General features: G+C 36.7%; 1 protein-coding gene across 1 annotated transcript in view; it reads left to right on the top strand.

The window, feature by feature from the left end:
• Positions 1 to 15,132, top strand: part of col27a1b (collagen, type XXVII, alpha 1b) — a 75,598-nt gene that overhangs the window by 14,966 nt on the left and 45,500 nt on the right. Inside the window, exons 5-7 of the mRNA XM_055039076.1 lie at positions 3,247 to 3,300; positions 8,364 to 8,417; positions 8,502 to 8,555. Of these exons, the coding sequence (XP_054895051.1) occupies positions 3,247 to 3,300; positions 8,364 to 8,417; positions 8,502 to 8,555 (162 nt within the window). The remainder of the gene's footprint in view (positions 1 to 3,246; positions 3,301 to 8,363; positions 8,418 to 8,501; positions 8,556 to 15,132) is intronic.

Genomic DNA, 15,132 nt, shown 5'->3' on the forward strand with positions numbered 1-15,132 from the left:
CAGATGTTTGGTTAAAAGAATTTATGAAATGAAAGCATTAATGTCATTGTTTATGAAAATTATTGCAGCAAGGAAAAGGTGAGCAAGCAAGTTAGATTATCAGTTATTAAATGAAATGACAAAACATTTATTAGTTTAACTACACAAAAACAAATGAGGACTATCATTAAAACAATGTTGACATGGAGCCACGATTTCACTGAAGACCTGATCATTGAATCAGAGGAGGTGATCAGGTCCTCAAAATGTTTTCATACCACTTGACCTTGTTCAGCAATCTTATATTACAACTACAAAATTTGTTACATTTCATGAGGGAATCCCAATGAAACAAAGACAGATACAAAGGAAAGCAAAATTGTGAAGTGAAAAATCATACTGTTTCAAAACTTTTAACAAATGCAATTCTTAAGTGTAACATGCACACGTTAGAATAAGACCATCTTATGCTGCTCTTGCCCCAGATTTGTACATTATGGGAATGGATTGAACTCTACACTTTGGTTTTCTTCCCATCCATACATTCATCTTCTATAGTCACCTATTCTCTAAAGGTGGCGGGGGAGCTGGTGCTTATCGCCAGCGGTTATCGGGGAAGAGTTGGGGCCGCCAGTCCATCACAGGGCAACACAGAGACACACAATGCAAACAACAATACACACACACTCATTCTCCCAAATGCAATAGAGAAAGATTACAATCAACTTACAAGTCATGATTTTAGGACTGCAGGAGGAAATCAGACAACCTGGAAAGAACCCACTCATGCTAAGGGAGAACATGCAAATGCCATGCATTAAGACAGGGATTTGAACCCAGAGCCTTTCTTGCTCTGAGGCAACATAACCATCCACTCTAGTTCCCAGTCCTTTGCAACCTCTAACAGGATGAACTTTATTTAGCTCTTTCCATCTTCCCATTAGGTTTGACCAGCTTCTCTGTCTCTGCTGAGAAAGGAATCCCCAAAGCATAATCTCATCATCACCATGCATTCCAATGGAGATGTTAAGGTTTAGACAGAGTGCCAGTGTTCTACCTTAGCAGCTTTTCCCAGCTGAAAATGAGTGATTTTTTTCTTTTTTTACTCTCTTCATGAAAGTCCAGATTTATGGAGTGCACCAGTAGTACCATACATAATATTTTGTGGATCTCTGTAGCTCCTCCATAATTACCATGAAACTCTTGACTGCTTCTCTAATGCCCTCCTGGTCAGACCTGTCAGTTTATGTAAATGGCCGTGTTTTGGTACGTTTACTCTTTCCATTTTAGGATAATGGTTTGGACATTATTGTGTAAAGCTTGGCATATTTTTTTTCCAACCCAACTCTGTCTTGTTTTTCTCCACAACTTTTTTCCCTGCCATGTCTGCCAAACTTCTGGGGTCTTTTGCATAACCAGAGTATGTGTACTGAGATTAAAGTATACACAGATGAACTCTGTTTAGTAAGGCGGTGACGTTTGTGTACCGTAGGAAAAGGTGGCTGAATACTGAGTACTGAACTTCACTGCATTGTTTGAAAAATAGGATCAAATTGAAATATGTCATTGAACCTGTCTGGATTATTGGATGATTTCTCCTCACGTCCCTTTTTTTGTAAAGTACTTGTAAAATTGAACTGAAAACAAATGGATGCTTTTCACACTTTTCAAACTGACTTCTATTTTTGTTTTATTTTACATTTTTGTTCTATTTTTGTTGATGTTTCACTTAAAATCCCAATAAATAGATGAAAGTTTGGCTTTGATAGAGTGAAAAAAAAAATTTTTTTCAAGTCACTGTTCGGCTTCAAATGACTTACTTTGACATAAAACAAATGCAACCTTTTATCTTTTATAAAACCCCCCAGTTGATAATTGTCATGCAAATGATGCAGTGTTTCCAGTCGTGTCCAAAGATTTCAACTGGTGTGTTCTGACTTTATGGCTAATAAAAACAGTGGCACTCTTGTAAGAGCCATCAACTTTTGTTGCAAACCATGCACACAGATGCCCCTCCATCTGCAAGCCTTAGGTGTAACGGTGTGTGCGTATTTCTGTGTCTTGTCAGCGTTAATCTGCTTATGTTTATCTCCTGGTTCCCACCTAATGGTTCCTTATCAGGAGCTTATTCCAGTAATTATTCTAAGCACAAATGATCTCCATTCCTCCTCTCACGTACCTGAAGATGGATGGACTGAGAGACTCATTCTCACCAATATTCCTGTCCCCACTGGGATGCCACCCGCCCAGCCTCTCATCAGCACTCTGCCTCCTTATCTTACGTATGGCAAGAATGCAATTTGTAACACTCTGTCCCAGCCTCCTTATTTCTCTCCTTCTCCTCCTCCTTTAGCTTTCTATTTTGAGGTAATGACTTCCATAAGTTTTAATATTGCAAGTGAAAGGGGGAATGGTTTGAATAGAGGAGAGGGCGGAGGAAATCTATAGATGAGCTTCTGTTAAGTGTCTCCATATGTCCAGCAGCCAGCGCCGGGAGGAAAGAGGCTTGGCCAGTTCGGGGGAAGAGGAACTGCCTCGGCTGTTTGACTCCTTTCCACAGCGTGATAACAGACAGACGGTGTCTGAATCCACCCAGCTGTATACTTACACCTCTGCTCCCTAGTCTGCTGCGCTCACAGTAATTCTATCCGATGACTCCCACCTCCGGCTCAGAGCGAGGAAAAATGCCTTTGCTTGCAACCCATGGAAATTCTGACCAAGATGAAAAACTGACAGAAGATACAGTAGCTCGCTTTTCCAAGCCATCTGAACATGTTTCAGGCTTTTTCGTTTTTGCCTGAGGGGATTTTTCCATGCTCAGCATTTCATTAGCGCTTCACACAAGCACCCGGTTGAAAGGAAAACTTTTGGATTGATGTTGAAACTTTGATTTCTCAAATATTTCCACTTTGTCACTGATTGTAGTTGTGATCCTCTCAAACCACCAGCAGAAAAAAAAGAGAAAAAGAAAGAAAAAAAGCCCTATTTTCTCCCATTTCAGAAAAAAATATGTAGATTGAGTGATTATCATTTGTTGAAGAATTAGGATAAAGATGATCCACATGCAATAAGTTTACCTGCAACACAGACACAGTAGGGACCTTTACTCAAACCAAAAGGACCTCCCAGGTTGAGCTGTACGGTGGAATGAGACCAACACACATTGCACGTAGCATGAACTCCTCCTTTGACTGAGAACCTTCCAAATCATCCACATGATCATCATCTCTATGTGTCCTTCTAATTCATGCTTTTCTTTGTTTGCAGGGCCCTCTTGGTTCTCATGGAAACCCTGGTCGTCCTGGACCACCCGGAGTGAAGGTAAGGACATAAAAGTGTCTCCAATTACGTTAACACAACATTTTGCAATAGGCACTACATTAATGTGATCCAGATTACTCTTGCTGTGTTTTGTTTTTTTTCCAAGTTGAAGATGAAGCTGATTGCAGTTTGGTTTCAGGTTCCACCATCCAATTTTAAATTGCTCTTAAGTCTGTCATTCCTTTAAAAATATGGCTGCTAATGAAAGCAGTCTTGTGCTCTGTATGCAATTATGGTTATAAATGACAGGATAATACTGGGGATTTTTTTTGTTCTTCCTCTCATCAAAAAAAATAGAAAGAAAAGCTGGAACTGATGATAATTTTTTTTTTCTGACAGTAAGCATTTCCCTGTTTTTTGTGCAAAGGGCCACAAATGTAAAGAATTACATCAGGGTTTTTCAAGATTGTTTTAGTTAAGCAGTTGTTTCAATCTATTGTTAACCCGTTTTTGTAAATACCCTTATGTGAACATTTCTTGATCTGTGTCCAGTAAATGTGTTGTACACCTGTCAATATATACATGCCATGCAAAATCTGATTCTGAACTGATAATAGTCCTGAGAAATTACATTCTCAGGACTATCTTTATAATTGCAATATGACAAGAACTTGCTGTATTCTCCTTTAGTCTGAATGAAGACATACAGTCATAGTACAAGAAAAGTTACAACAATCTGCATCACTAAAAAGATCACCACAGAAAATAGAACCGGCTATTGTTAGCATCAAGCTTTGGGGGTCTCCTTTCTTCAAATAAACTTTGTTTTTTCTTAAAGTGGATTAAATTATGAAGAATTTCAAATGCCATGCAGTTTTGATCTTTCAGAGATCTGCTTGAAAGCTGAAGAAGGTTTTAGTATTATTTATCATGTAAGTGTAAGGAAAATTATGGGTTTTATAGAATAATCAATATAATATAGTAAATGTTTTGTTCAATGTAGAAAAAGTGTGGAAATTATTTATCATGACCTAATTTTTTTAGATCCCAAAAACATGTAACTTTAATAGGGGTGTGTAAACTTTTGAGAGCCGTGGCAATTTTACATTCTGCCTGTACCAATGCAACAATTAAGATACTTAATGTTTAAATTAGTTCTAATAGTTTTAATCATAAACAAGCCAATCATAAATCATAAATTAGCCAAACAAGGCTAATTCAATTTGTCCCTCTGTTGAGCTGAAAATGAATTCCATTGATATCTTAACGTGTGTGCATATTTTGAGTTGTATTCTTGCATTTTGAAACATGTTAAACAGAACATTTTGTGCCCAAAGGTCTAGCTAAAGTTTTTTTTGTGTGTAAACATCTAAAAACACAGAATGTTGTGGTTCCAAGCCAGCAGCAAATTACAGTTGCACTGGCGTTGTTTCTTCTTTTAAGGTTCTATTGTCATGTTAAATCAATTATTGTTTTGTTTATGGATATTTTGAATGGATTTCATGCATTTTGATAATATTCTTGTATCTCGTCCTAAGTTTGGCTTCTCTGTTAGCTGGTTTTGTCCTTGGAGGTCATCATTACCTCATCTTGTTCCTAATTCAACTTGGCACCACTCGGTACTCCTCGACAGCGACTCAACCTCTTTTATATACTGTTCCTTGTTGGATTCTTGTTCTCTGCTTGTCTGCCTGCCACATTTTGCTCTCTCAGGAAATCCATGCTGTACACTGACCTTGTATGCTGTGCAGTTGGAGTCTTCCTTTTCTTATTTAGAGCAGCAGTAATATTCAAGCCAGAAAGCATGCAAGGAGTTGAGAGAACACTGTGGTTTAAAATGGAGTTTGAATGAATTGCCTGTTCTTGATTCATTAAAGTTCAGGGAGTTCAAAAATGACATTGTTATATCAAAATCACTAACACCTCTTATAACAATGTGCAAAAAGCTAGATGATTACAGCTGTCCCAATAGGAGTATTTTGTATGAAATACTGATCTGAGTCATTCAAGATAAAGGATTTCCCTAAACCTGCTTCATTAAAGTTAATCAAATTATGTTATATTCTAGAAGACCAAGAAACTTAAAACATTAATTAAAATAACACTGCATTTCGTCAGCATTACCCCATTCATTCACCAAGAATGTGGTGGGCACAGCCGTCTCTGTCTGTTTACGACCCTCTCAGAGTTTCTGCAGATCAGAGTCAGTGTGAACCTACAAAATGCTTAAGAAAGCTACAGAAATGTATCACCTTAAACATGCGTCACTTCATTAAGTTTGTATTCACTCCTTGTGGAGCCATTTGCTGAAGCGCTAGGCTAATGTTAGCATGCTTTCTCATTGTTTTGATAAGATTCATTCATAATCGGTCTCATTACATTTGTAAGGTGGTAAAAATAATCTTGAGTCTTTCTTTTAGCTGTTTAGGCTTTATGTATAATCAGATTTGGTGAGATTTTTTATTTTTATAGTCTTGGGGAATACCTGCCTTACTTTAATCAGCTTATTATTACTATTAGTAATAGTAAGATAACACATTTTTAAATGAGGGGAGTGAGGTAATTCTTTTTGTCGTAAAACAATGTCTGGTTAAAAACAGTTGAATAAAATTTTTAAAATGTGTTTTCAAAACTATACTCTGAAATAACTTTTATGTTATGTATTGTTACACGGTATAACTTTAACAATGAGGAACATTTTCACAGCCTTAAACAAGATAAACCAGGTCTTGTAAATGAATAAAGGAAAGGAGCCTGTTTCCGTGTTTTTGTGTCTTAGTCATCCAGTGTTTGTTTGTGATTTTGCTCACTTTGCATTTTTGTGGTGAACTCTTCTTGGCTTTCTGTTGCTTTCTCAAAAGGTCATTCGTTTCCTTTCTGGTGGAAACTAGCGTTTTATTTTTTTCTGTCTCACTAATTTGCATGAACTCAACACTGCCTGTATTCTAGCTGAGCTCTTCTGTCAACAGGGAGGTATTTTTAGCCTGACGTATGAAAGAGAAGGTTTCTCTAGACAAATTCACTCACTGTTTAACTCACTGAGTGATCAATAAAAAAACATTAAATTTCTGCTTTTCAGATTATTTCTACAAGCTGAAAAAAATCACAATTAGCATGTTCTTTGGGCTTATAAACAGAACGTGCTCTTCTTTTGCTCATGGATATTTGCTGAGCCAAGCAGAAAAAACTTGACTTGCACACAAATTTCAAACTGCAAACTATATGCTTGAACACAGATCTCTGAATTTAAAAAGCTGACACACACAAACAAAACCGTATTGTGAGTTAAAATAACTTTATCTCCCAGATTTCATATGTAATCATGATAGATTTTTGACTGGGTCATTTTTCAATTATTTGCTTCTATAAGTAGAATGGCTTTGAAACTATAGAGTCACCAAAGGCCTCTTGGTAAGCCCTTGCTTTCCTTACGAAGTATTTCAATCTAGGTGGATGGCCATGTCTTGCAGTTCAGCCATGCCATTTCCATTTTCAGATGACAGTTAAAAAAACTGCTGTGCAAAATTTCCAATGTTAGGAACATTATTTTATCACCTAATCCTGCCTTAAATTTCATCACAACTTTATACTTGACTTGCTAAGTGCTGTCTTTGGTTTTCAAAATGCTGTTTGATCACTCACACAAACTTCTCAGGTCTCCACAGATAAGAGATAAAATTACACACAAGTGAACTCTTTTTTTTTAATCTGAGGGAATTTAATTGCATTTTATTTTGTTTTAGGATATTGGAGAAAAAGTGCACTGAATACTTGCCACGTTTTTTTTCTTTTTTGCAAAATTAAATTTTGTCAAATTCTTTGCTACTTTGTGTTGGTCTGTTTCAGAAAATCATAATTAAATGTTTTGAAATTCACAAAATGTTGAATATCTCAAGGCTTTTAAATGTTTGCAAAAGTTTAAAAAAAAGTAAAAAAAAATGTAATTCAATCATAGAGAATGATTGAATTACACAGGATTTTTAGATACAATGCCTGTTTATCTCTCTTGACATAAACATTTTAGAGAGTATAAGTGAGATGAATAGCTGCTAGGAAAACAACGAAGAATGCATACAATTCGAAGCTTTTCAGATTTACAATTTCAATTTCAGTTTTGTTTGTTGAAATTTATGAGTAAGATAAACACAAAATAGGGCAAAACTGTGCAGTAAAAGGAAAAGGGTGGGCAGTGTTCAACATTTCAGACAAATGCAATCTGTAAAGCATTTGTCTAAAATCTGTTGCTGTTTGTTCTCTGTCCTTCCTCTCAGGCCTTTGTAGAAAAGCTGCGTTTATAGTGATGTTAAGTTACACATGAACATCTGTAGACAGTTTGTTGCATTTATTTCATTGAGTGGCATTAGAGTAAGTGGAATTGATTTATAGAGCACTTTTCCAAACCTTTCAGTTTTTTTGGATAAAAATCTTTGTTTTTATCATTTTTATTGCACTTCATAACTGTACGTTACTTTGTACACTTATGACGGAATTTCATGCAGAATTTACAAAAATAAATCGGGATGAATGGAGATTTTTGTGTCAGTTTCGTCGGCCAAAGATAACCCACTCATGAACCCTCCCAGTTGCAGGTCTGTGTGAAATCCATCACAGTACAGGATGATGAACTTCCACAGTTGTGTGATTTCATTCCAGTCAACTCAATCCTGCAACATTTTTACTTGTGTTTCTATTTTGTGATAAGAAGTCACAGGAAATGATCTGGTCCCCCTCGGAGCTGTTGTGTTGTAATTGCTCAGGTTACAGGGAGGCTCCTTGAATGCTGACCCAGACCGCTCTGACAAAATTCCCACTGCCTGAAAAGGGAGAAGAATGTTCACCATTACTCCCCATCACTTCTTCCTGACTTGTTGTAAACTGAGTTATGGGAAGGAATAAACTGACTGTTCGTTTGTGTAAATACAAGCACAGGATTCCTCCAATAAGTGCAATGAACTCATTACACTGTAATAGTGTTAGTAGAATGTAACCAGCAAAGTTTTATGCTCCTTCTCACAAGAAATGTTGTTGCAATGCAGAAAATATTCAATAAACACCAGATCCTGTTTGAGGAAATATGTTGTAAATTTTGAAAACAGAATAACTCTTTGTTGTTTATTTTGCAGGGACAAAAAGGAGATCCTGGAATGTCACCTGGTCAAGCCCTGAAAGGACAAAAAGTATGCAATGGTACCATCTTTAAAAAAAAAAAATTGACATTGTTATGATATTGTGTATGTGTGTGATCTAATTGATATTTTCAGGGAGAACCTGGCATGATCGGCCCACCTGGCCCACCTGGCCAAGATGGACAAAAGGTAAAAATGTTCAAAGTTAACAGCTCTTATGTGGGAGTAAGATTTCTGAGTCTTGCAATATAATTTCAATCATAAGAAATGAATGTTATGCTTGTTGAAATTATGTGAACATACACTGCCAAATTGTGATGTTTAAATGGTCCAGTCAAATGAGCTTGTGTGGAAGCTGAATGATCATAACATACGAATGAATTATCAGTCAAAAGTTTAAATAGGATTTGCTGTCTTGCATGTAATACTGTAATATATCATCAGTGTTACAGGCTTCTGATTTTCTAAAAAATCTCAACTGAAATGGATGACTGGGTGAAAAGTTTTACATGCCGTCTCCAAACGGTATGTCACTCATTCCTTGGAGAGCTCTCCTCTGAAAAGTAGGACAAGTTTGGAATGTGTCTCAATTCTGTGACGTGATCCTTCTCATGATGTAAAATATTTGACTTTCTCTGCATACTGCTGAGTTCTTGCTGCAGAGAGAGAGAGATGTTTTGCTGTAGTGTCCTCCATGGTGTTATTTTATTACTGGCCTTTTCCCAAGCCCCTCACAGTAATTACAGACATCGATAGGGGAAATGCCTGTTGGGTTTTTCTACCAAGAATTATAGGAAATGACTAATTTTGTTTTTCCATTAAGGTTTTTTTTTCTTTTTAAATTATTCATTGTTTTTTTGCTAACCTTAAGCACTTTCTATTGCCTTGTTGCTGAAAATGAGCTAGATAAATAAAATTACCTTTACTTTTTACCTTTACCAATGTGTAAAATAGAAGCTCAGTCCTTACTAAGGGTTATAAACCGTTTTAAAGGGAGGTCATGCAAGTAAACACAAAAAAAAGCTGCGTCTGATGTTGAAGTCAATTTTATTTCCGTAGCACCTTTAGAAGTAACAAATTTGTTACATGAAGTAACAAAGAAACATAGTAACATTTACAGAAGAAAGACAAGATAAAACATTGAGGACAATATATAAAATGACTTTTAGGACTCGAACATAAGTCACAATGAAAGCTGGTGTAAATTAAAGATAAGTTTTGAAAGTCTGATTAGACTTTTCAGTATCACTTGTCAGGTTATTCCAGAGTCTGAGGCCAAATCGTCTTTGTTTGGATTTCAGCTCTGCTGAGGGCATCTGGTTGGTGATCTTGTGCTCCTGTAGGGTTAGACTACAGGAGCTGCTGGACCAAGCCATTATAAAATTCAAAGTAAAACAAAAATAACAAGACAATCAAGTCCAAAATATGGAGTATTTGTTTAAATTTGCTAAAGCAAGAGTGTCTTCATTGTGTATGCGCCCCTCTGCTTTTCTAATTTTGTGAATTTTAATTTCAAATTTTTCTATAAACATTTCAACTACAAGGATGAAAGACAGTTCTTCCAAAAGGGAAACAGATGATCAAATACAATATTCTTATGTACCCTGTTTTCACTTTGTGTTTGAACATTCTGTGTTATCCAACTACTGACATCTTGTAGACAGCTAAAGAGAACATCCAAAATGGGGAAACAAACGTATGATTTAAAAAAGAAATAAACCTGGATGTCATCAATATGAAACAGAGTACCATATTCCGATCTTTTCTCTCCAGCTGATAGAAACAAAATAAATCATCTTGGTTCTGCTAAAGATTAGCATATACCTTCTTGCTTGCAGCTGTGTTTGCTCTCAGTAGTTTTGTTTTTTTGGATTATTCCCAGTGACAGAAAGTTCCTATAAAGCGAAATCTTGCTGCACCAAAAGCATTTGCTCTTTAGTTGTCCAAGCAGCCAGTAAATCTCTGGGTCACTTCCACCTGATAGAGCTCTTACACTGAAACTTGTAGCTCCAGGGGAACAATGGGAAGGAATAGAGGAGAGAATGTTAAGTTATTAAACAAAGGAGCAGGATTTCCAAATACAATAAGTTTGTGTGAAGCACACTTATACGGCTAAATGGAGGTCACAGAGGTTGAAAAATATTAAATTTAAAAGAGAAATAAATCTGAACGTCATCAGCATAGCAATCAACAAAATTCTTGCACTTCCTGCTTTAGTTTTATTCTACAGAGTAGAAGTTTTGGTTTATTTAATCTAGATCAGTTTGTTGAACATTTAAATGGTTAAAATGTTGGTCATTTTGTTGGGTTCCTATGCTCTATGACTTTTATTCTTATGTGAGAGGTCAGGGCTGCTTGATTTTACACAGAATTCATACTTTCTAAAAGATGCAGTTTAAACACAGAAACATTCCTGTTGAGTCTCCTTCTCATTAAAATGTTTTAATGGTCCTCATTAAAATATCCTCACTCACTTTCTCCCAATCAGATTAAACCTTTCTTTTTTACAGAGTTTTCCAAGCTGGTAAAATAAACAGTTCTTAAGTGTGTGAAGAGTTAAAGCTTTTTCGACATTTGCCAGTAGGCTGAGAATTGAATTGAAAGTGTCTGGTGGATAAAATGAGACAGAAGAAGGGAAACTTTCAATAAAGAGAAACGCTGATGTTTTGCAAAACAACATAAATAATTATGACTGAAACTAAACTTTTTAATTACGCTTGAGGGTTTATGTCTTTTGAAAGCTGCTGTCAGAGTCAACCCTGGAGGAGATGGAAGCAAATAAAAAGAAAAGGTTGTTGTGGGGTGAGGATTTAGATGCCGCATCTGTGGTAATTAAAATAAAAAGCATAACAAAATGAGAAAATCTTTGTCATTAGCTTACTGTTTTCACAGAGAAACTTTCTCGTACTATTTTAAATCCATCCTCAGCATAATGAGGCCTTTGTGAGTTCTCCAGCCATTTGTTATGCAATCAGACAGGAGCTGACAGAAAAAAGTTCTTCCATTTAGGAACGTAATGGGAAGCGTCTTATTAAAAAAGAAAGGATCAAGTCTTGTGTTATGACTCATGGAACATGGAACCATGGGAAAAGGCTGATCATCTCCTGACTGATTCATGGTCAGCGTGGACCTTTACCTGACAGAACAGCTTGTTGTTGCTGCTACGGTCCTGTCGGCTAGGTTTCTCAATCCACTGTTACAAAACTGTAAGAATTCATCTTTGCACAAGGATCAGCTGACAGCCATACAACGTATTACAAGTCTTATCCAGATAATTAAAACAAGACAGATCCACTTGGCTCTGCGCAAGGCCACCAGACACCTCCTTGCTTGCAGCTGTTTCTACTCTCAGTATTTTCTTTGTTTAATCATTCTCAGGCACACAAAGCCCCCCATAAATCGGAGTATCGCTGAAATTCCACCAGATGCAGATGAAACTCAAGCATTTGCTTTCTAACTGTCCAAGCAGCCAGTAAAACTTTGACCCAATGCAGCATGATAGATCTCTTATTACTGAGTTTTCTGCTCAGAAAGTGGCCCACTGCCAAAAAAAGTCTTTCCTCACTGTGGGAAATGTGTAACGATGTAATGGGAAGGTTGCCTGGGAGTCATTCAGTGGTCTGAGCTGTAAAATAGGAAAGGACTCGTGTATGTGTGTGTGTAAAATCCAAACACTGTGGAGAGTATTACCAATTCTGGACCTTAGAGTCTTTTATACAGCCAGCTTAAAATTTTGGCAGACTGAAATAAAACTGTATTTTTCATGAGGTGTGCAGTTTTTTTCCCTGTCCTGCTCCCCAGTTTTGCAGAGTCAAAGCTGTGTTTGCTGATTGATTTATGAAAGCGAACAGAGAGAGGCCAGCCTGTTGGGACTGGGGGTTTGTGTCACATTGAAAATAAAAATCTGTGTGAAGAATAATGCATTATTTGCCTGACAGGTATAGTCTGTTTCTTCTGCTGTAGACGGGGGAGACAGAGAAACTGGCCCAGTTTGCTGGTGGCAGCAGGGTTTCTCTTTTGTGATTCAAATTGATAAACAGCAGCTTGAAGTTGTTCACATTTTGTCACATTACAAACTCAAGCTTCAATGTATTTAGGGGGGATTCATGTGATCAGCCAATCTGACATATGGATCAATTGGCTCATTTGCACACCTAGAGACAGATTTTTGGCTATTTATCTTTTTTCAAAGATTTATTTGAATGTCTAAAAGAATTGTTTTCAAGTTTGGCCAAACTGCATTTGAACTTTGACTGGTCCATTGTACAGGATTTGATTTTAATCAGTTAATTATAACTCTAGCATGTTGGCTGTAATGTGTAGTTTGTTTATGCTTTGTGCCACATGTTTGCGATGTCTTCTACATGACTTGTGGCAAACTTCTTTATCCTGCGGCTTTCATTCAATGATGGCTTTTTTTGCCACTCTTCAAAATTGCCTGACTTGATAAAAATGATCATGTTGATAGATTTTGCAGCCCAGAGTTACCAGCAGGAGGCACAACGCTGCTTTAACCTCCACAGCTTCCTCCCTGAACTGTTTGCTGTGTTCCTTGGTCGCTATGATGCTAATTGTTCACCAATGTTCTCCAATAAGCCTCTGAGGCCTTTACTGAACAGCTGGACTTAAAATGAGCACAAGCAGACTCTACTCAGTAATTAGATTACAACTGAAGCCATTTGTGTTCACTGTATTGGATTTAGGAGTATCAGAAAAATTAGGGTGAATACAAATGCACAACGGCTTTTTAGATTTTTGCTACACGAAAACCATGCTAAAATGCTACATGAAAACCATGTAGCATTTTGCTTTTACTTCACAATAATGCACTAATTTGTGTGGATCTGTCAAACAAATAGAAATGCAGTTGTAATGCATCAGAATGTGTGTAAGTTAAAGTGATAGGAGTCATTTTGCAAGGTTCTGCATTTTTCCTTTATTTTGTGCCTCACAAAAACATTTTTGAGTTTTCCAAATTACTGCATCATTTTATCTGTTTGCAGATAAACAGCTAAAAAAGATGTACAATTTGACCAAAGTAATTAAAATGCTTGGCACCTTGAAAAGAAACAAAGAAAATTGTTGCCTCCTCTTTCAGTGTGGGGAAGTGTGGAATCAGTTGTAAGCTCTTTTGAAAGATTCAGAACCCAATTTCTTGTTTTGTCCTTGCACCTCCATTTCGATGGATTACAGTGCCTCTTTTCTTTTGTGAATCAAGGAGAAATGGTCATTTTGCTGTTTAAATGGGCCCACGACGTCCTGACCCAAAGACTCCTTTTAAGAGGGTCACCTTATTTTTGTGAAAAGGAAAAGTAAGGCCAAGTATGGGATTGGTTATTTTTTTATACTCTTAGAAAATGCTTTGAGTATCTTTGTATTGTAAATTGCTTTGATTGCCTGATATTGATCTATTTTTTCAGTTAAATATATTTTTGCAATGAGTAACTAAAAATGAAATGACCTTTTATCTTATTCTAAGAGACTGACCTGTCAGGGTGATTTTTCTCAGCAGATTCCTGCTTGTCAGTTTCACTCTGCTTCAGACTTTCAGATCTGCCTCTGTGTCCATCAATATTAACTTTCACTATGAAGTCAAACTATTTTCAAACTAAAATTACCTCTCAATCATCACCATTTTACTGTGAAAGGCTGAGACAGCCATATGGAGGGAATAAAAGTTGGTGGTATGAGTGTTTTAGAGCTTCCTGGCCTTCCATAAATATACTCTGCTTGTCCGACATGTGCTTCCTCTTCTGCAACACTTTGAAGCAAAAGCTAGACTAGAACAGCTTGCAGCTTATATAAACTGTCCTGCATGTTGTGTGTCTGTTGAATATGATGAATAGGAGCAGCTGAGTAAATGCTGATGTACATCATCATTTAGATCAGCTGGTGGAATGACATATGAACTGCACCTGACTGGGCTTGCCTGAAATGACTCCATGACGATGGTGTCACAAAATAATTTTTAAAGGTAGATGTATACTTCTCAAGCGTCTCAGCTGCAAATAAGCTATGCAAGGTTTTATCTCAACCTGCAGTTCACAATGATTCTCAGTAGATATCACAGCCAAATCAAGTTTATTTGTATATTTCAATGACAAGGGGGTTCAAAGTGCTTTCCATCATATAAACATGAGTTATGAAACAAACAATAAGCATTACATTTTATCATATGCCATCAAAATCATAGCAAATGTACTCTTAATCAAAGGGAACTCTAAGCAGGTGGTTTATAAGACTTGAGTTAAAAGAACTTACTGTTTCAGTTGTTTTTGCAGTTTTCTGAAATTTTGTTCCAGATATTAACTTGCTACCAAACTAATCTGATATTTGGGTTTCAAACATTTAATATCTGAAGATATACAATATGTGATAGTACTAGTGAATGTTCCAAGGATGATATGACTTGAGATAAACAAAGAAATACTGAAATGATGGTTTAGGTGTGTAATTTCACTACTAATAATAATAATACCAACAAAGATTAGGTACAGGATGATGCACTGTTGCCTTGTAGCTAAAGTTGGGTTCTAATCCTGGCCTGAGGTCTTTCTGCATTCAGTTTACATTCTCTGTGGATATTTCAGTCACCTCCCACAGTCCAAAAATACCGCATTAGGTAAATTGGTCTCCATTTACTTCCCTTGGGAGTCAATGTGTGTATATGGTTGTTTGTGCTGTGTGTGTGCCATGTGATGGATTGGCAACCTGTCTCTGGTCTACTTTACATTTGGTCCAATGACAACTGGGCCCTGCATGGATA

This window comes from Poeciliopsis prolifica, unplaced genomic scaffold, assembly GCF_027474105.1.
Source record: "Poeciliopsis prolifica strain line A6 unplaced genomic scaffold, Auburn_PproV2 SCAFFOLD014, whole genome shotgun sequence".
In the NCBI taxonomy this organism is placed as follows: Eukaryota; Metazoa; Chordata; class Actinopteri; order Cyprinodontiformes; family Poeciliidae; genus Poeciliopsis; species Poeciliopsis prolifica.